Source organism: Lipotes vexillifer, unplaced genomic scaffold, assembly GCF_000442215.2.
Source record: "Lipotes vexillifer unplaced genomic scaffold, Lipotes_vexillifer_v1.1 scaffold611, whole genome shotgun sequence".
NCBI classification, from domain to species: domain Eukaryota; kingdom Metazoa; phylum Chordata; class Mammalia; order Artiodactyla; family Lipotidae; genus Lipotes; species Lipotes vexillifer.
In genome coordinates, this window is record NW_006785619.1 from 1,028,252 (window position 1) to 1,049,570 (window position 21,319).

Below are 21,319 nucleotides of genomic sequence, written 5' to 3' on the forward strand. Positions count from 1 at the left end.
CACTGGTGGGTTTCTCCAGTTCTGCATCCCGATCCGTGCGAACTTTGAAGCGGTCTCGGCCGTTCCGCGGGCCCGGCAACTGGTAGCCGGCGGGAAGAGGACTGCTTGGCCGCGGCCAATGTCTGCCGCGCTTCTTCTGCAGTATGAAGACACCGGAGGCGCCACTGTTGGCTCCGGACTGCTTTCCTTCAGACCGGGCCCCAGCTCCAGCCCCTCTCTCTCCTCAGGCTTCCCCGATGGATAAAAATACGGACCCTGAACTGATGCCACCGACACCCGATGGCGATGATCCGCCCCGGGTGTCCCCAGATCCCATGGCTGTCTCAGCTGTGTCCCAGGAGCTGGAGGAGGGGGACCCAGCTTCTCTCTCCATTCCCCTGGAAACAGGGTTTGGTATTCCTAGTGGGTTGAGCCCTCGAGTCGAAGAGCAAGAACTTTCTGAAAATGTGAGCCTTCCTGCAGAAGAAACGAACAGGCAAGAGTTGGGGCCCGGAGAAGACGTGGAAGGTGTGTCTGAGGAACCCGCTCCAGAGGATGAGGGATACACGTAAGTGGTGATAGCAGGTGGCTCAGAAATCTGTGGAGATTGGAAGTGTGAGATATATCTTATCCGCCAGTCCTCAGCCCCACTTCTCCAGGCCCATTTCCACTTTGCTTTGGTGAACCCAGGTTTGTTGTTCCCCCATCTTCCTTCCAGCGTCTGGAGCTACAGCTTCTCCCAGGTACCTCGGTTTCTCAGCGGTTCCTGGTCAGAGTTCAGCACCCAACCTGAGAACTTCTTGAAAGGCTGTAAGTGGTAAGTAAGCATAATGGGGTAGGGAGATAATCACGCTCAGGATTTCCACCTTAAAATACCCCAGTTATCTGGGAGAAGGATCCACCATGGTGGGAGAAGGAGTAAGAATTCCTCTGGATTGAGTTTAAATTTCATTTGTGGGCTTCCCTGGTGGCGCAGTGGTTGAGAGTCCGCCTGCCGATGCAGGCCCTGCATCGTGCCCTGGTCCGGGAAGATCCCACATGCCGCGGAGCGGCTGGGCCCATGAGCCATGGCCGCTGGGCCTGCGCGTCCAGAGCCTGTGCTCCGCAACGGGAGAGGCCACAACAGGGAGAGGCCCGCGTACCACAAAAAAAAAAAAAATTTCATTTGTGATTGTGTGTCTTCTACTTTCTCAAGGTCTTGTGGGTGCTTACCTATACCAGAGGTCAGCTCAGCTCTAGTCCTACACGTGGAAAATACAGGTCTGTCCAGCTTTCTAACCCTTTCCTACTCCTAGGGCCCCTGATGGCTCCTGCATCTTGACCAATAGTGCTGATAACATCCTGCGGATTTATAACCTGCCCCCAGAGCTGTACAATGAGGGGGAGCAGCTGGAATATGCAGAAATGGTAAGGGTAGGGGCTAACTCTGCCCCTTCATCAGATACTGCGCATTTAATTCCTTCCTGTAGATGGAGAAAGTACAGTCCACATGTTTCCTGTTCACAGGCAGGACATTTCACCATGAGGTTCCACAGGTAGCATTTTCTACCCTGAATTCTGAAGTCATTTAAAGAGGTGTTTGTTGTTCTTTAGTTAAGAATATGTGTTTTCCATAAAAGACTAGTGGATTTCTCACGGTGGTTTTTAATTGACTTATAGGTATTTATTGGATGACTACCAGTGTGTCACTTACTGTGTTTGGTGTTGGGATAAAGTAATGAATGTGACAGATGAAGAGCTGCTTTGCTTTCTTGTATGGGACATAGACAACAAATGTAATCCAATAAATAATCAAGTTGATTACAGATTATAATAAATGCTACGAAGGAAATCAACAGAATGAGGAGAGACTAACTAGAGGATGCCGCTTTAGATAAAACGGTTGGTCAGGGAGGGGCTCTCTGAAAAAGAGACATTTGAGCTGAGACCTGAAGGATGATGAGAACAGTCATGTGAAGAGCTGTAGAAAGAGCATTCCAGGAAGAGGCAAAGATGCTACAAAGACCCAGAGCTGGGGAAGAGCTTTGTATGTTCAAGGAACAGAAAGAAAGCCAGTGTGCCTGGACTAAGGCCAGTGAGGGGGAAAGCGTGGTGAGGGTGGAGAGGTGGCTGGCAGCCACATCTTGTCAGATCTTGTGGGTAGGGCATTTGGGGTGTTTTTGGGGAAGCCGTGGAAGAGATTTTAAAAGAGAAGAACAAAATAATGGCTGAATTTTAGAGAATAGATTGTGAGTGGGCAAGAGTGGAGACTCATTAGGAGGCGTTTATCACGGTCCAGGCGAGAAATGATGTTGGCTTGTGCTAGGGTGGTATCAGGTGAGATAGATGTGGGTGGATTTGAAATATATTTCACAGGACTTGGAAGTCAATTGGGTGGATGGGGGTACAGTTTACTCAGAGGATATGAAGAGGTATTGGGACAGAATTCAAGGGTTTTTAGGTACTTTATTTATTTATTTATTTTAAAATAACTTTATTTATTATAAATTTATTTATTTATTTATTTTTGGCTGTGTTGGGTCTTCGTTGCTGTGCACAGGCTTTTCTCTAGTTGTGGTGAGCGAGGGCTACTCTTCATTGTGGTGGCTTCTCTTGTTGCGGAGCATAGGCTCTAGGCACACAGGCTTCAGTAGTTGTGGCACGTGGGCTCAGTAGTTGTGGCTCGCGGGCTCTAGAGCGCAGGCTCAGTAGTTTTGGCTCACGGGCTTAGTTGCTCCGCGGCATGTGGAATCTTCCCAGACCGGGGCTCAAACCCGTGTCTCCTGCACTGGCAGGCAGATTCTTAACCACTGCGCCACCAGGGAAATCTGGGCTTTTAGGTACTTTAAGTGTGAAATGTAAAGCTAAGGAGAGACTTTGCGAAGGGTGCTAGGGATATACTTTGGAAGCGGGAGAGCATGTCGATGGTATCTTGTGTCTTGAGAACGGAGTCAATCTCAAGAGAGAGTGTAGATGGAGCAGAAGACTCAAGCAGAGGCTGGAACACTCCAGCACATGGAGGTGGGTGCAGGAGAAATTATAAAAGTGGAGGCAAAGAGTCATGTCTCATGCTGTTGAGAGTGAGGGCAAATTTAGAGAATGACCCAAGAAGACATAGTGACCTTGATGAGAGCACTTTCAGAGAAGTGGTGGAGGTAGAAGGTAATTAGGGTAGGAGGAAGAGAGAATTCTTTGGAAGTCTTTTCCTGTGAAAGGGAACTGAGAAATGGAATGGTGACCGGAGGGAATGTGGGGCTAAAGAAAGGTGAACAAGATGCTCCTGTGAGGTCAGAATTACCCCGGAAGAGAGGGAGGAATTGCTGCTGTTGTTGGGGATGGTGACAAAGTCCCTGCGTGGCTGGGTGAAGACAGGATCCAGAGCACATTGAAGGACTAGACTGACATGCGCAGAACCCTTCCTTGCTGTGGGAAGAAAGGCAGAGGCAGCTGTTTGGTCGTGGGAAGATTTGTGTGTCTCTGTCTCTTGGCTTCTCAGTGAAGTGTAAAGGGGATGTTATCAGCTGAAAGCAGAGGGTTGTGGGGAGAGAGCAGAAGGTGTGAGATGATCGGTCCTGGGGAGAAGAAAATCAAAACCACCAAGGAATGCTTGGTGTAGAGTAGCATTGCTATTCTTTGCTCAGTGCCCACTAGAGATTTGTTGTCAACCATGTAAAGTGAGACCAGTTAGCATGGTTGTACATCTTTCCCCAGTAAGTTGACTGTAGTTTCTTTGTTTGCAAAATGAGGATGGTAATAACAGCACCCACCTCATAGAGTTGTGGCGAGGATTAAAAGAATTAGGGTAGGACTTCCCTGGCGGTCCAGTGTTTCAGATTCCATGCTTCCACTGCATGAGGCACGGGTTGGATCCCTGGTGGGGGAACTAAGATCCTGCACACTGTGTGGCACAGCCAAAAAAAAAAAAAGAATTAGGGTAAAGTGCTTAAAGTATTGCCTGGCATGTAGTCAGTGTTCACTACATGCTAGTAGTCCTTGGTGTTAGTTGGATGCGAGCATGGACTAAAAGGAATAGGAGGTCTGGCTGGGGTTTGCCAGGAGAGAAAGACCAGGGGTGTTTCGAGAGTGTCTGCAGGGGTACACCTGTTGTGCTTGACCAGAGTGTAAAGTGGGTAAGAAAATGGATTGTGAATGGGTTTCTGATGAAGCTGAACAATTGTGGTGGAAATGGCAGAGCAAGGGAGCTGGGTGGGTTGGAGATGGTGGTCAGAGATTGTAGTGATGACTCGACTGGGAGTGGGCCCCTGGTGTAGAGTGAGGGCCGCGGCCGTGGGTGCTAAGGAAGTCAAGGAATGGCAGAGGCCAGGGTGTTGGGTGTTTTTATTCATTCTTTCATTGATTCATTCATTCAACAAGTTTTCATTGAGCGCATTCTATGTGCCAGGCCTGTTTTTAGCTGCTAGGGGTCAGTCAGGAACAAAACAGACAAAAGTCTGTGTCTTTGTGAAGCTTCTATTCTAGTGTGAGAAACAGGCAATAACACAGTGAAATATATATCTGACAAGTACCACGGAGAACGATAAAGCAGAGAGGAGGACTGGGGGAATTCATTGCAATTTTAAACGGGGAGGCTGGGGGCGTTCCCTGGCAGTCCAGTGGTTAGGATTTGGTGCTTTCACTGCCATGGCCCCGGGTTCAATCCCTGGTCAGGGAACTGATCCTGCAAACCGTGCGGTGCAGCCAAAAATAAAATAAAAATTAAAAGGGCAGTCGGAGAAGCCTTCACTATTCAGGTGACATTTGAGCAGAGATCTGAGGGAGTCAGGGAGTGAACCAACGTGATATTTTGGGGAAGAGTATGCTGGGCAGAGAGAACTGCAAGCTCAAAGTCCTGGTGGAAGTGCACGTCACCAAGAGTAACAGTATTTGTGGGGAGCGAGAGACTGAACCAGGAGATGAAAGTCTCAGTGAATGAGGGAAGGAAACAAAAACAGGGAGCTAATGTGATGGCAGGAACTGCAGAGGAGGTGGAGTTTGGAGAGGTGAAAAGATTTGGAAATGACCTTGATGTTTGTACTGAGGAGGGGAGTGAGAATGAAAGACATTTCAGCCTGAGAAAGCCACAGCGTCGGGCAGGTCCAGGTGGGTGGACAGGGCATTCCGAGAAGATGCAAAATAAGGGAGTTTGAAGATTCTAGAGTGGGAATTTCAGAGGCCAAGGGGTAAGGATTTGGGGGGCAGGGAGGAATGTGGGATTGGGGCCAATCAGGGAGTGTGTTGAGCGGCGAGCAGGCGGTGGTGAGACCAGATGGCCCAGAAGCCTGGGACTTCTTTAGTGCCTGAGGTTCGTAGGAGTGCGGGTCTTGATGGTGAAAGAAGGGTGCGTTCCGGGGATGGTCCTGAACGCTTGCCTAACCTGCATCTCTGTGAGATCGGAGGCTGCAGACATGTTAATTCTGTGTGCAAGCTGTAAGGCACTCCTAGCCCTGGTTCCTGGAACAGAAACCAGTGGTGTCCAGAAACCAGGGCTGGGTGGGCGTGGCACAGCCAGCCTGAAAGAGTTCAGGAGTAGGGATAGTTAGAGGAGACTGGAAATGTGAGAGGTCGAATATTTATTGTACACATTCACTTGAGAGAAATGAGAATGTTAAAAAGGGAAAAAGGTGGGAATTCCCTGGCGGTCCAGTGGTTAGGGATCGGTGCTGTCATTGCCGAGGGCCCAGTTTCAGTCCCTGGTGAGGGAGCTAAGATCCCACAGGCCGCGTGGTGTGGCTGAAAAAAAAAGGGAAAAAAGTCATTGTTACCTACCACTCTACAAGATTCAGCCCTTTTAAGTTTTTCTACATTCTTTCTAAGCTCTGTCCAAGTACTGGAGCTCTCTGTGTGGTTGTAACTCTTTGGTAGATGGTTTTGTACACTGTTTTTTCTTTTAACAGTCATATCGTAAATGTTTTTCACGGTGTTCCAGTGTTCATAGTTATGCTTAATGGTGTATGGTATTTCATTGACTGCCTATGATAGTTTTCTTACCTGCTCACCTGTTTTGGACTTTTGGGTTGTTTCCAGGATTTTTATATCATAAATTATTTTTCAGTGAACATCTCCATGTGTTTTGATGGAGATTCTTCCGAGAATCAGAGAAATTTTACAAGTAAGAAACACTCTAGGTCAGAGAGAATCAATATCTTTTTTTTAAGTCTTGTGATACAGATAGTCAATTTGTTTTCGAAAGCTTTTTGTGCTGCTTATTCTTTTTTTATTATTATTATTGCTGTTGGCAATATGAGTGTACCAATTCTGTCATAGCCTAAATACCTAAATACTCATTAGGCATTTTCATTTTTAACGTCTGCAAGTTTAGTATGGAAATGGACAACATTTGTATAGGTGGGGAAATTGGGGGAGGATATTTTGGGGTGTTTTCGTACATCTGTGTATTGCTTCTTCCCACCATAGTTTCCCAGTTCCTCCCCTCCCTTCTCCACCTTTTCACAGAGCTTTCTGGAACTCCTGTTTCTAACGCCCCACTTTTTCTCTGAGTACTCTCTGTACCCCGTGGCTCTCGCCTGAGGCTTTCCCTTTCCCTTTCCTGTACCCTCTCTGGGAGAGACTGTGCATCCTCTGTGCCCTACATATCTCAGGTTGGAGAGGGAGTGTCCCCATTCCTAAACGCTGTATCCAGACAAGTGCTCTTTCACTTCGTAAAAACTTCTCCTTTGACGCTTATGCTGATTCTCCCTAACTCACCGAGGACATTGGCACCTCATAGCCTTCCTGTGCACCCCAAGTCCTTCCACCATCTTGGTGACCTCAGGTATCCAAACCAGAAGCCAGGGTCTCCTCCTTTAATCTTCCTTTTCCCTAACCCCCATGTCCAGTTAATTACCAAATCCCATCAAGTTCTTGTGATCTTCCTAATCTATCCACTTCACTTGACTGCCTCTGTTTTAATTCAAGGTGCTATTATTTTGGGCCTTATGTTATTGGAACGGTCTTCTGTTTCCATTTTCCCATTAAAACATTTGACTGCTGATTGTACACTAGGTGTTGGGGAAACAGCGGTGAGCAAGACAGACATGGTTCCTGCCTTCTCAGATGGGTACGCTGTAGCGTGGAGGGCACAGAGGGCTCTTGGAACGTGGAGCAGGGCACCTGGCTCAGCTCGAGGGGTTGGGGAGGCTTCCCAGTGGAGGAAGTGTCTAAGAGGCCCAAAGGATGATTAGCATTCAACCAGGAAGAGTCGCTGGGGGAAGTGAAGGAAGACTATTCCAGACCTGGAGACTAGTGTGCGTGAAAGTGTGCAGTTCAGGAGTGTAGGGAGTTGGCACCTTCTAGGAACTGAGAGTCAGGATGATGGGACGTGGAGCTATTACAGGAGTGAATACAGGGATGAGGGATGAGCCTAGAAAGGTGGGTATGGGGTAGACGCCTGGTAAGGGAAGGCTTCATAGGAGATTGGGTTTTATACTGAGGGTTTTGGGAAGGCATTGCAATGTTTTAAGCAGGAGAGTGACTCTGTACAGGATTCCAGGGGCCTCAGTGTGGCTTCAGGGTGGAGAATGGAGGGGCAGATTGGAGTGTGGGGTGCAGGGAGGCTGGGGGAACGTGTAGAAATGCTAGCAAGAAGGCAGTGGCTTCACGTGGGATTGAAGGCAAGGGGACAGGTTCAGGCGAACCTAGGAGGTGCAATTGGCAAGCTCTGGCCTTGGGTTGGACCAGGAGAGGAAAGGGAGTGAAGGGTAGTAGTCAAGGTGCTCACATTTCAGGCTTGAGAACTGGGTGGGGAGCCCAGGAGGAGCAGCAGGTTCACAGGCTGCAGAGGCTGGGTCTGTGTCAGAGAAACTGAGTTTGAGGACCCCGTGGGATGCCCCCAGTGGAGCTTTCCACCAGGCAGTCGGATGCAAGGGTTCAGGGTGGAGAAGTGGACCGTGCATTCACGGCTGGGTGACATCACCCGAGGGCCAAAGGGGTGACGTCACCCCGCCAAAGGACTGGTATCCAACTGATGTAAAGATTTCCTTCAAGTCAGTAAGAAAAAAGCAACAACCTAGGAGAAAACTGAGCAAAAACTAGGGAAAGGTGCCCTTAAACACAAAAATGTCTAACTTCACTGGTTAGACATTGAGAAACGCCAGTTTATATCGTAATGAAATACCATTTCACAGCCTTCAAATTGAGAAAAATTGGAAAGTCTGACAACACCAAGAGGATGCAGAGCAACAGGCGTTCGTACACGCTGCTGGGGGGAGAGTAAATCTGGATGAGCACTTTGGGAAAAATGTGACATGATCTAGTAGAGCTGGCAGAGCGCAGACTGTAGAACCCCAGTGATTCCCTCTTTAGCAGAAACTGCAGAGAAACCCTCCCACACGGGTACCAGAATGTTACAGCACACTAGCCAGAAATTGGGAAAACACCAGTGACTGTCAGTAGAGAGGGATGGGTGAGTGGAGCGCTGTACAGCAGGGAAGAGGCATGAATTTGAGCACAGTGTGTCACCGTAATCTCACAATCGCGGTGGGATGCATACAGCTTGCTACCGTTCATGTTAAGTTTAACAGCACGCAAGACCATGGTATATATTGTTTTTTTCTCTGTCCGAATGTAATCCTAAAGAAATACACGAGAGTGATAAATTCAGGATGGTGTTTACCTCTGAGGGAGGGTTTCACTGGGAAGAGGTTTTAACCGTTTGGTAAAATATTTTGCTTCTTAAGCTACGTGGAGGACTCACAGGGTTTGTTTGGCTTTGTTTTAATACTTCTTTGCTTGTTTGAACTGTTCAGTAATTTTTTTTAGAGGATCAAATGGCGCCTGGTAGGCACTCGGTAGACATTTGTATCATTGGTCGGTTCTTTGTTTCTGGGTTGGGATATTACTTGTTTCTTCCTCTCTAAGTGTTGCAAAAGCAAAAGGGTAAATCTGCATGGCTTTCGGTGGCCCAAGTCTGATGTTAGAGTCTGAGCTAAACCTTGAACTTTGAGATCAAGATCCCGTTCTTCATATTTACCCCGTCTCCCTTCTCCTGCCTGGTTAAGTGCCCACAGAGCATCTCCCTCTGCCATAAAACTGCTAGATTTCCGAGTGGGCCTTCTTTTCCCGCCAGTGACCCAGGCATCCCCGCATCTCTGTCCAGGCTCCCGTCCTTCGAATGGTGGAAGGCGACACCATCTATGATTACTGCTGGTATTCTCTGATGTCTTCAGCCCAACCAGACACCTCCTAGTAAGTGATGTCTTTCGCCTCCCCTCCTCGCCGCCCCCATTTCAAGGGGACCCTCCACTGAGAGAGTCAGGGGTCTCGGGAGGAGGAAAGCTTGCTGTGCCCTTCAGATGTGAGCTGAGAGGGCCGGTCAGTTGGCTTCCTCCCCTTCCTTTGACAGCACTGGGGCCTCAGTGTCCGTGTCTCTCTCAGCGTGGCCAGCAGCAGCCGGGAGAACCCGATTCACATCTGGGATGCCTTCACTGGAGAGCTCCGGGCTTCCTTTCGCTCCTACAACCACCTGGTAGGGACCTCCCCGCCCAGCCCCAGTGCTCGTCCTGGCCCAGCTCTCCTTCCTTGAGAATGGCTGAGGCTCTTTGCTAGGCCTATTTCCAGCCCTTTCCTGCCCCCAGGATGAGCTGACAGCAGCCCACTCGCTCTGCTTCTCCCCGGATGGCTCCCAGCTCTTCTGTGGCTTCAACCGGACCGTGCGTATCTTCTCCACATCCCGGCCCGGCCGCGACTGTGAGGTCCGAGCCACGTTTGGTAAGCAGTCTGCGCCTCTGAGGGAGGAGGAGAGAAAAGGCCCAGCCACGTGCAGAGGGGCCTTGTGTGAGCCAAGGGGTCACGTGCAGGGTTGAGGCGGGGGTCACATCATCCTCAGTACAGACCTGTGGGGCAGGTTGGGCCCAGTGCACAGGAAAGAAAACAGACTCAGGGAGGGGATGAAACTTTACCTCTGGGTAAAGAGCTGGTTCACTCCTGAGCCCCCTGCCTTTTGATCTCCAAAATCTTGGTATCTCCAGGAAACTGGAAGTAAAGCTGATTCCCTTTTCCTATAAGCCTTCAGCTTTCCAGCCCTTCAAGGAAAAACAGGTTTGAGAGGGAAGAAGTGGGGCTTGGGCCTTTAGGTCCTTTGCAGGGGATAGAGGGATCTAGGGAGCATCAGAGGTCTTCATCCTGCTTAAAACGAATGGGGTGGGGGAGGCACTGAGTCCAGCACATGGGCTCTGGGACGGTAGACAGAGGTGCACCTCTGATTAGCGTGGTTAATGCCAGGTGCTCTTGCCCTCTCCCCGACTTTTTTCCTTCCCTTTCTAGCAAAAAAGCAGGGCCAGAGCGGCATCATCTCCTGCATAGCCTTCAGTCCAACCCAGCCCCTCTATGCCTGTGGCTCCTACGGGCGCTCCCTGGGTCTGTACACCTGGGATGATGGCTCCCCTCTTGCCTTGCTGGGAGGGCACCAAGGGGGCATCACCCACCTCTGTTTCCACCCCGATGGGAATCGCTTCTTTTCAGGAGCCCGTAAGGTAGGGATCATGTTCTGAGATCCCAAAGCAGGGGGGTAAAAGGCAGGAGTGGGGATGTAGTCTGTGCTGTGTTGGGAGATGGGCATGGGAAAAAAAAAATCAACCCAGCTAAAGGAGTGCTTATAAAACTGGAGGGAAGCAGACATGTGTTGGGAGTGGGGGAGTGGAGGGTGGAAACGATTCTAGGCTCCTGTTCTTTGTCCTTAGGATGCCGAGCTTCTGTGCTGGGATCTCCGGCAGCCTGGGCGTCCACTGTGGTCCCTGAGTCGTGAAGTGACCACCAATCAGCGCATCTACTTTGATCTGGACCCGTGAGTGACTGTGGGTCCTTCCTGCCCAGGGTCTTGATGCCCTCAGGGATGCCAGAGCCCACCTGTAGGGTCCCAGCCCCTGACCGTGAAGGGTTCCTGCCCCAGGTGATGACTGCATGCCAGCAAGCCTCTCCTCTCTTCCCCAGGAGCGGGCAATTCCTAGTGAGCGGCAGCACGAGCGGGGCTGTCTCCGTGTGGGACACCGGTGCGGCTGGGCATGAGGGGAGGCCGGAGCCAGTGCTGAGCTTCCTGCCCCAGAAGGACTGCACCAATGGAGTGAGGTCATAAGTTAATTCTGTAGATTTGGGGGCTTGGGTTGGGGAGAAGGTAAATCCCTGAGGGAGCAAGCACGCTGGCTCATGGTGCTGACTGGCGCCGCCCATCTCTCCCTACAGCCTGCACCCTAGTCTGCCTCTGCTGGCCACTGGCTCCGGTCAGCGTGTGTTTCCAGAGCCCACGGAGAGTGGGGATGAGGGGGAGGAGGAGGTGGACCTTCCCCTGCTCTCCATGCGCCACGTCCACCTTGAATGTCAGCTTCAGCTCTGGTGGTGTGGGGGCGGCCCGGATACCAGTGTCCCTGATGCTCACCAGGACGAGAAGGGACAGGGAGGGACAGAGGGAGGTGGGTGTGAGTTTATATAAAAAGGTTTTATATGATATTAGAGTCTTTGTGTCTCTTTGGGGAGGCAGATGATGGAGATGAGGCCGGGAGGGGTACCAGTGGGCTCACTGGTCCAGCAGCAGTGAGGACTGGCATATTGTTCCTGAAACCAGGGTTGAGAGGTGGGACTAGGCGGGAACCAATGGGGCTGCTGAGCTTGGTGTGAAGTCAAGCAAGTGGGGGGTGGGGCTTCATGCCATTGACTGGCTGGTTGCTAGGCAACTTGGTAAACTGAAGGGGGGAACCTGTTTGAAATCTCACTCCCAAGGTGGGGGCAGCAGGGGTCAGGGTGAATGTGGCTGAGCAGGAGTGGCAGGAGCTGTGTGTCAGACTGTTGCGTGTGACTGTGAGACTGTGCAGATGGTGACAGACAAGACACCCGCTCACTCCTGCTCAACACTATTTACCATCATCCGGCAGCAGAGGGACCATTAGTCAGCTCTGGGGGAAGGGGAGCAGGAGGACCGCCTCCCCCCACCCCCGGACTCCCCCAGGAGGCAGGTGACTGAGTAGCCAGAGTCAAGGGCACACATGAAAGAGTAAAAGTGCCGAAAAACACAGATGTCACATTCTGTATTCCCGTTAGATGCAGGACAAGGGCGAGAGTCATTCAGTAGCTGTCGCTGGTCTGGTTTCTTCATTTATCTGCTCTGTCTTTTTGGGGGGTATGTTATTTCAAGCAGTGGCTTCCCCTCCTCCCCCCACCTTGCCACACACTGAGAAGGGGGTTTCTGAAGAGACACTGTCAGCAGAGGATTTGATTCTGGACCTCACAGCCTAAGGGAAGGGTCTGGAGGCCTGTGACGACTAGAGAGGGGAGAGGAATGTCACCTCTGCCCAGAGGTGCTGAAAGCCAGGGTTCTGACACCCAAAAAGGCAAATCCTCCTCCCTTCCCCCAGGATAATTGGAAACAGCCCTTCCGGCTGCATGCGGGTTTTGGGTTGTAGGTTCTCCCTATCTCCCGGCCCCATTTCTCCCCACAACCATCTAAGAAGGGCCCAAGTTTACCCCCGAATCTCTTGCCTTTCGTCAACCAACAGATAGCAGTAGAGGGTCTAGGAGGCTGTGACAAAAGAGACCCCAGGAGTGGGAGTTCGGCAGCCTGGGTCTGGTTTCGGCTTTATCCCAGATTCCTCGTGTGACCTTGGGCAAGTCACGGGGCCTCTCTGAGCCTCAGTTTCTTCATCACTGCCACGGGGATCCTTAAGCCCTGCCCCTCCCACTTCACACAGGTAGTCGGGAAGGTCAACTCAGCCCACTTTGTAAAGTGCGGAGCCTTCAAGGTTATTATTATTCTCTCCAGACCTCCCCGGAGCAGCGGTGTTGTTTTGGGATGGGGGAGGAGGGGGCTGCGGGAGCGAAAGGGGCTGGGTTCCTCGGGGTGGAGAGGGCGAGAGCCTTTCTGGATTTGAGGGAGCGGAAGATTCCAACCGCTCGGGCGATCCGAGGGCAGGAGGGGAGGTGGGCAGAAACTAAGCCAGAGCCGGAGAGTTGCAGAGACAAAGGGGGCGTGAGAGACCGCGCGGGGGAGTGAGGCGGGGCGGCGGGGTGAGGGCTGGGAGGTGCGCGAGGTGAGGGAGGTGTGGGGGGCGTGGGCTGCATGATCGCCCGCTCCGACTCGGGCTCCAGCTCCGGTTTTTCCCTCCGCCATCCTCTCCCCCTCCCCGCCTCTCCTTTAACTCCCCCCTCCTGGGCTCAGGACTGGTTGGTTTCCTCCCTTAGCCCGCTGCCCTCAATCCCGGCGAGGCTGGGGCCCCGGCTCGGCGCCCCCTTCCCCGCTCCCTCGCCCGGCGCCCCATGCCGCCCCCGCCCTGTCCCCGGCTCCCCCAGTCCCCCACTTAGGCCCGCTCATAAATACTGGGGTGCCGGCGCGTGGGCCGGGGGCGCAGGGCGCCTGCAGACGGCCCCTGGAAGGGCTTCTGCGGGCGGAGCGCTCCGGAGAGGGGACGCGGGCGGAGCAGGAAGCGGGTCCGCGTGGGAGCGGGGGGCATCAGCCACACGGGTGGCCGGGGCAGAATAGCCCGGGCGGCCAAGGCAGTCACCCCAGGGGGTGAGCGACTTTGGGGGAGTTGGTGCCTCGCCCCCCAGGCCTTGGCGGGGTCATGGGGGCCCCCCATTCTGGGCCGGGGGGCGTGCGAGTCGGGGCCCTGCTGCTGCTCGGTTTTTTGGGGCTGGTGTCTGGGCTCAGCCTGGAGCCCGTCTACTGGAATTCGGCGAATAAGAGGTGAGCGGCCCGGGGGTGGGGATACCCCACACCCTGTGGGCAGGGAGTCTGGAAGCCTGGGGGACTTTGGGGCCTGGGTTCTCGGAGCTGGGAGGAGGCGGAGGGAGGGTGCTGGTGATCGGATGTGAGCTGATGGGCAACCAGACAGAGGTGGTCTTGGGAGCCAGACTCGCGGGTCGCGCACAGAGCTGGATGCGGGTGGTGACAGCCATGTGTCAGGAGTTTGAAAGACCCCCAAGGGGCAAGGATTTGAAAGATCGTGGGTAGCCGGGAGGGCAGTGGAGTGGTTATTCGGGTTTGTGGGAGACCTGTGTGGTGTCGGGGGCTGGGCTTAGAGGGAGCCTGGTTAATGTCAGCTCTCAGGAGAGCAGCTGAGTAGGTGCTGCTGAGGCGCTGAGAGGAAGGGCAGGGTGCCTCCCTCCCCAGAAGGGACTCGGTGGTGGAAATGGGAGGGAAGGGCTCTCAGTTTGGGGGCTCTGGCGACAACTCCCCCAAGGCTTTTTGACCCTTCTCCACACATCCATCTCCTAACTCTTGCTCACAGCCAGGGGGTCTGTGAATCCTTGGTGGAACAATTTCCCAACCAGAAGATTTTCCTGCCTTCCTGGCTTGGAGATTTCTTTCTGGAAGAAGCCTGGAGCCTCCTAAAGCCCCCACTTTCCCTCTTGCATCTGGAGTCCTGAGGACTCCGTTGCCCCCTCCCCCATCTTTGCTGCAAACTCTTCCATCAGACCCTCTGTTCTGAGGCATGCTTGCTTTGCTCTGAAAAAAGGCCAGGGGTCAGATGAAACCTCAAGCCACACAGAGTAGGACAAAACCCTTGGGAGGTCATTTGGGTCCCTTGCCTCCATGCAGATCCTACTCCCCGTTAGCAAAAGAGTTTTGTGTTTTGAAAACTTCCTAATTGCCTGGGGAGGCTGTGTGAGGCCATGAAAAGAGGGTGTGCTTTGGAGCTCATCAAATCCTAGGTCTTAATCCTAGCTCTGCTGCCTTCTGTTGTGTGGCCTTGGGCAAGTCACTTAACCTTTCTGAGTTTGTATCCTCAATCCTTACAGGTTTTATGAAGATTAGAGGTAAGGTATTTGAACATATTATATGCTCATTGAAGGAGAACTAGGGTAATTATTCTTCCTCTCTTTACTTCACAGCTTCCCTCACATTTCCTGTCCTGGCCTCCCTCCCATATCCCTTGGGGTCTAATCTCAAATGTCTTTTCCCCTCTCAGTCTCCTACCCACCAACTCCCAGATGCAGTTGGAGTATCAGGAGCAGTGTGAGGATGTAAGTTAGGCTTATCCTGATAGAGCTGAGAAAATGGAGTTAGGGTGTTCTGGGAGCTCTTTGGGATGTTGGGGCAGGGAGGGAGGGGGTTATTTGGGAGTCTGGGAAGATACCAAGCAGCAGTCCCCTGTGACCAAGTTCTGAGACCCTGTCTGCTGTTGTTGGCAAGTAGTGGCTGTGCTGGGCCAGTGGCTGCAGGGGCTGAGAGAGATGCGGACTTGGTCAGCTGTGGGTCGAAAAGTCAACTCTTTCAATTCCAAAGCAATAGGGCACTTTCCCTAAGAAGTGTGGGACCTGGGGGAAGTGGGGTACTGAGCAGGGAAATGTCTGGGGCAGCTGTTTCGATTAGCCCCATTTAGGGCCATTGCCAGACCAGGCATTTGTGTCCTGTTACATTGCCTGGGTACTTGGGACACTGGTCTGGATCACCCTTCACACCCCCTCCCCCACCCCGCCCCCTTTGCCCTGAAATCACTGAAATTCAGTGGTGGCCTGTGGGAGGGGAGGCTCTGCCCCCATGGTTGACTGCCATGGAATAGTGAAATCACCCGGGAGGGGTGGGCTGTGTGGTTCCAGAGAGGCCAGCTCCTTGGTAACTGGCATCCTGTTGCCATGGCAACAGGACCGGTGATGGAGCGAGAGATGGCAGTGTGCATGTGGTGAGGGCGGGCTGAAGAGTGCATTTGGGCACACCAAGGGGCAGGAGACCTCTGAGCCTGGCTTCCTGCTGCTTCCGTGAGCTTCCAGAGACCTTAGTGCCTGCTCTGTCAGAACAGACTCTCCACTCAGACAAAGGCTGTCCGGCAGGGATGTGGGGTGAGGGAGGCAAAGCTCTGGGGACCAGACCTCTGACACCTCTCGTCCTTATCCACCTTGCCCTCCTCCCCATAGGTTCCAGGCAGAGGGTGGTTACGTGCTCTACCCTCAGATCGGGGACCGGCTAGATCTGCTCTGCCCCCGGGCCCGGCCTCCTGGCCCCCACTCCTCTCCTAATTACGAGTTCTACAAGCTGTATCTGGTAGGGGGTGCCCAGGGCCGGCGCTGTGAGGCACCCCCTGCCCCAAACCTCCTTCTCACTTGTGACCGGCCAGATCTGGATCTCCGCTTCACCATCAAGTTCCAGGAGTATAGCCCTAACCTCTGGGGCCACGAGTTCCGCTCACACCACGATTACTACATAATTGGTACTGCTGGGCAGCGGGCAGGGTCGAGTGGGGAGGTTCTCCTGGGATCGAGGGCAGATGAGGGAGGGGACCACTGGAGCCACCTCAGGTGGTGTTGGGGCCAGGCATGGAGACAGAATAGGGGTAGGCTCTGGAGCGCCAACTTCTCCCTCTGGTTCTCTCCCAGCCACATCGGATGGAACCCGGGAAGGCCTGGAGAGCTTGCAGGGAGGTGTGTGCCTCACTAGAGGCATGAAGGTGCTTCTTCGAGTGGGACAAAGTGAGTGGGGCTAGGGCACACCTCCTAGGGGCCGAGGGGCAGTACCATCATGGTTAGGGGGCTGCTGTCTCAGCCTCTCTCTCGGCCCTTCCCCGTCTCCAGGTCCCCGAAAGCCTGTGTCTGAAATGCCCATGGAAAAAGACCGAGGGGTGGCCCACAGCCTGGAGCCTGGGAAGGAGAACACAGCAGGTAGGAACCAGGGGTCCAGCCTCCTGTTTTCCCTAGCCTCCTCTGCTCTCGGACCCCAGCTGCCCTAGCTTCACCCTCTCCCTCCCTCCCTCTTCAGTTTTGGGGGCAGTGATACAGGAAAGAGGAGAAGAGAGGATGGGAGGATGGGAGGGGAATGGAAGCCAAATGAGGAAAAGACTCAATCAGAACTAATTAGCCAAGTCAGTGCTTCAATCAGTGCTGTCAGAGAAGGGGGGAGGACTCCTTGGCATGGAGCTGAAGGGCTGGACACACCTGGATTCCGAGTGGGGCTTGGAGGGGAGGGGAAGTGGGGTCCCCAAAGGGCCTGGGCACTGCTGGGGAAACCCATGGGGACCCGCAAGGATGGGTGTCCAGATGCCCGGGTGGCTCCTTCAGCCCCACCCCCTCTTTCCTCCTTCACCCCTTCCCTGCCAGGTGACCCCACCAGCAATGCAACCTCCCGGGGTGCTGAAGGCCCCCTGCCCCCTCCCAGCATGCCCGCAGTGGCCGGGGCAGCAGGGGGGCTGGCGCTGCTCTTGCTGGGCGTGGCAGGGGCTGGGGGTGCCATGTGTTGGCGGAGACGGCGGGCCAAGCCTTCGGAGAGTCGCCACCCTGGTCCTGGCTCCTTCGGGAGGGGAGGGTCTCTGGGCCTGGGGGGTGGAGGCGGGATGGGACCTAGGGAGGCTGAGCCTGGGGAGCTAGGGATAGCTCTGCGGGGCGGTGGGGCTGCAGATCCCCCCTTCTGTCCCCACTATGAGAAGGTGAGTGGTGACTATGGGCATCCTGTGTACATCGTGCAGGATGGGCCCCCCCAGAGCCCTCCAAACATCTACTACAAGGTATGAGGGCTCCTCCGATCTGGCTCTCCTGGATCCAGCCCTTTGTGGGGTGCGCCTCCAGTTTAATTCATGGTTTGAGGGACACCTCTAGCATCTCCTTGGCCCCCTTTGCCCCCGCAGCTCCTTTGCTCCTCCTGGCTCTCGCCTCTTCTCCACTTTTAGGATTCCCTAAGACATCCACCCAACGACCGCCTGCCCTCTGGTTGGCTGTGTGTGCCCCTCTCTGTCTCTGTGTTCCTGGGTCCTATTCCCCTGGGGAGGGGGCAAAGATTCAGCCTCTTCGTCTAACCATGACCCAGGGATCCTTGTCCCCCTCACCCACTGAGAGCTAGGGGTGGGAACAGTCTGTCTTTTGGTTGGCACCTCTTTCTGCCTCTCACTGTTTTTCTCTTCTTTTCTCCTCTCTCTCTTATTTTCTGTCTCTCTCTTCTGTCTCTAGGTCTGTTCCTCTTCCCTAGCATCCTCCTCCCTGTACCTCCTTTTATTTACCCTCTTGGCTTCTTATCCTGCACCTCTCCCATCTCCAGGGTGGGGGCATCAAAGCATTTCTCCCCTCAGCTCCCTCTTCTGACTTCTCTTACCAACCACTGCCCTCAGTCTGACAAAAATGGGGGCCTTATGGGGAAGGCTCTGGCACTCCACCCCAGCTCAGGGCATGGGTAGCAGGGCCTCCTGCTCTGCCCTGCCCCAGGCCTCTGCATACTTACTCCAGCCATTTGGGATGGTTGGGTCATGACAGCTACCATGAGAAGTGTCCCGTTTTGTCCAGTGGCCAATAGCAAGCTATGAACCAGTCAGGACACATGTGGACTTGGCCTGATGCTGAATGGGCCACTTGGGACAGGAAGTGACTTGCTCCAGACAAGAAGTGACCAGGCCTGGACAGAAGTGGCCTGGGAAGTGGAAGCAGTGCAGCAGGAACTGGAAGTGCCTTCATCCAGGACAGGAAGTAGCACTTCTGAAATAGGAAGTGGTCTGGCTGGAACCGGAAGTGGCTTAGTCTGGGGGGTGGGGGGAGGTGGATGGTTCTTACTCTGTGGAGAAGGGCGGACAGGAAGAACTTCCCATTTCAGGAGGAAGCTGGAACTTACTCTAAGAAGATCGGGTGGACTGAGGTTCTTCCTAGTATTCAGTGTCACGTGCCAGGATCTCCCTTCCCTTGTTCTCTGTGCTGCTTTTAGGACAGCTAAGGTGGCTGCCATCTGCCATGGCAGGCTCAATTTGTCTTGTTCTTCCCTTTCCATACCCCAGTATAATCTCTGTTACTCAACAGGATGACCCCAAGAACCCACGTGTTGTCCCCAGTAACCTGGATGGCTGTCTTGTTCATCACATTCTCCATTTCCTACTCCCTTCAAACTCAACACAGCTCCCTTCTTAGTGACCAAAATGGTGGCCTACTGACTGGTCTAGCTGACAGTGGTCCTTAGCAACAGCCAGTCTTTCCATAGTGACCAGCTGATACCTCTTCCTGCCCACTAGTGCACAATTGGGTGTTGCCTCAGTTTCCTCCCAGCTCATTTCCTTTAGGTCAGAGCTGCCTTTGGGCACCACGTCGGCCACCTCAATCACCAGCCAAGATGGTTGCTTTGTCCACCAGAGGTCAAGCTATCTCTCTGGTGCTGTAGTTCCCAGCTCCTTCCTGATTTTTCTAATCACTCCTTCCAGAGAACAGGAAGTTGATATTGCCATGGGGGAGGTGGCGGGGTATGGCCGTCACCTCAATAGTTTTACTGTAAAAGGGAAATTTGAACAACAAAAACCAAAAAAAAATAAAAAACTTCAAAAGTTGATGAGAAGGCTGGAGAATGACTGGACGTGAATTGGGGCAGAGAGCTGGTGATTAGAACAGCTTTCCAGCTGAGTGTTGAATTGCATGAAACCAAGGGGTAGGGAGGGGGTTGGGTTGGATGGGTGAAGTGGACAGGGCCTGGCTGGCGGAGGCGGGTGTGGTCATGGGCTGCGCGAGGAGGCTGAGGAAAGCAGCCCCTGCCAGGGGAGGGAGAGAGGAACCCAGGTGGTAGTGGGTTGCCAATACATCCAAATGGGGCTGTCTGTGAATATGCATTCACACACTGGGGGAAAGCCCAAGTGTCTATTGCTAAACCAAGTATCAGATTCAAGGCAAGTCTCAGTCGGAAACAAAGTGGAAAAAACATGCTCACGTGTTCAATCTATTCCCTCCCACTCCTGCCCAAGGCACTCCTGTGCCCAGAAGACTCAGGGACCCAGGCATCAAGTTGCCTATTCCGTGGCTCCCTGTGTACCCATAACCCAGGCTCTTCTCCCCCTAAAACCCAGATGCCCAGTCCCCTAGACTCAGCCCCATTCTCCAACCACAAAAGCAGCCGTGAGGAGCATCGCTGCAGCCAGTCGGTGGGGGTCACAACCTCTGACCTGCCCGCCCCTCCCCTGACTTTAGGTCCTCTCCCGCTGTCTCCCATCTGCCTGGAGGTCAAGGGGTCCTCCTGCCCCTCCTCTGTCCAGTGGGACCCCTGCCCCTCCCCTTGTCTGAGCAAGATCCCTGGGTCCCGAGAGGTGCAGGCGCTGTAGGAGGGGAGTTGAAAACTGGGAGGCCAGGTGCTGGGCTGTCTGGAATTTACTCCTGCCTTCTAAGCCCACACTGGAGCTGCCCGAGGTGGGGAGGCTGGAGGGGGTGTGGAAGGGCTGGTTCCTGCCCCTTAGTGGGGGTTGGTTGTCATGGCAACATCCCCTTCTTCACACAATGGGAAGCCCCCCTCAGCCTCCCGCGTGGATGGAGCCGACAGCCCCATCGCTGGCTATCAGCCTCAGGGACTTGGCAACCGTCACTATGGCAACCCAGAGCCCAGCAACAGGGCCCAGTGAGAGAGGGAGGGGTCCACAACTGGGGCAGGGCTGTGTGTGCGAGGGGGCAAGGGAGCCAAGGAAGACTCCCCTACACGTACATCCAGAGGCACAGGTGGAGAGAAGAGAGGGAAGAGAAGCGGGGATAAATAGTCTCCGTGACAGACAAACATCTCACCAAAGCAACCGAGACATCATAACATGCTGAGAGACAGGAAGACACCTGGGGACAGATGCACAGCTGGGGAGAGGAACAGCACATTCTGCACATTACCCTGGGGCACACCCCTTCAGAGAACTGGCATCTATAGACTCTCCTCTCCCCAGACATTAACAATGCAAGATCTAGAGCCTTCCACATGTGTAGTGATCTTCTGAGCTATTTGAAAGCTCAGGTGACTTCCACACAGAAAAACACATGCCATCCTATTCGCTTTCTAGGTACAAACACACAAACACACTCCTAGGCTAACAAGTACAACAAAGCAAGAAGAGGTGCAGGAAGACATTCATTCATTCATTCATTCATTCACTCAGCATCATATTAAATATCTGCTTTGTTCCAGGTACTATTTCAGGCACTGGTAGTATGAGGTGAATAAGGCAAAGCCCCTGCTTTCATGAAATCCACATTTTGGTGGGGAACAACATAATAATATTTCTGGTAGTGATAAGTGATATAAAAAAACTGAAGAGGATGGAGAGTATCAGGAAGATGCTTTAAGTTAGGAGGTCAGGAGGGTCCCTCTGAAGAGGTGACATTTGTTCAGGACCTTGAATAATGAGGAGTATGGAAGGCAGGCACTATGGGGAAGGGCAGAACAGAAAGACGGAACCGCAAGTGCAAAGCATAGAGGTGAAATCTCGACAGGCTTGGGAATAGTGAGAAAGACATCACAACCACACACATGTTCTAGATGCGTCCTGTCTTTCCCCAGCCTCAGCGTGTAGAGTAGCAAGTGACCAAGGAAGAATCCACATTTAGGAAGTTCATCTAACTCCGTCTTCCATTTTTTTCCCCTTTGTTTGTTTGTTTCTTTCTTTTGACCTAAAAACATGAGTTTTTACTTCATTATAATAAATACAAAGAAATCAGCACACAAAATACATTTCCAGAC

The 21,319-nt window shown here is 53.2% G+C and overlaps 2 protein-coding genes across 3 annotated transcripts; both read left to right on the forward strand.

Moving 5' to 3' along the window:
* Nucleotides 1-12,469, forward strand: WRAP53 (WD repeat containing antisense to TP53). 2 transcript variants are annotated; one of them, XM_007457794.1, is made up of 11 exons: nucleotides 144-547; nucleotides 698-796; nucleotides 1,275-1,386; nucleotides 9,053-9,141; nucleotides 9,331-9,421; nucleotides 9,531-9,663; nucleotides 10,219-10,427; nucleotides 10,635-10,738; nucleotides 10,885-11,019; nucleotides 11,134-11,360; nucleotides 12,441-12,469. In XM_007457794.1, the coding sequence occupies exons 1-11, from the start codon at nucleotides 144-146 to the stop codon at nucleotides 12,467-12,469; spliced, it is 1,632 nt and encodes a 543-aa protein (XP_007457856.1). The 2 variants fall into 2 exon arrangements, with proteins under 2 accessions (XP_007457855.1, XP_007457856.1); XM_007457793.1 differs by lacking the exon at nucleotides 12,441-12,469 and having other exon boundaries at nucleotides 1-547; nucleotides 11,134-11,395.
* A 1,033-nt stretch (nucleotides 12,470-13,502) lies between these two features.
* EFNB3 (ephrin B3) lies at nucleotides 13,503-17,381 on the forward strand. The gene is given in 5 exon segments (XM_007457795.1): nucleotides 13,503-13,624; nucleotides 15,796-16,088; nucleotides 16,255-16,413; nucleotides 16,450-16,536; nucleotides 16,972-17,381. Coding segments are annotated over 5 exon segments (1,071 nt in total).
* Nucleotides 17,382-21,319: the final 3,938 nt, after the last annotated feature.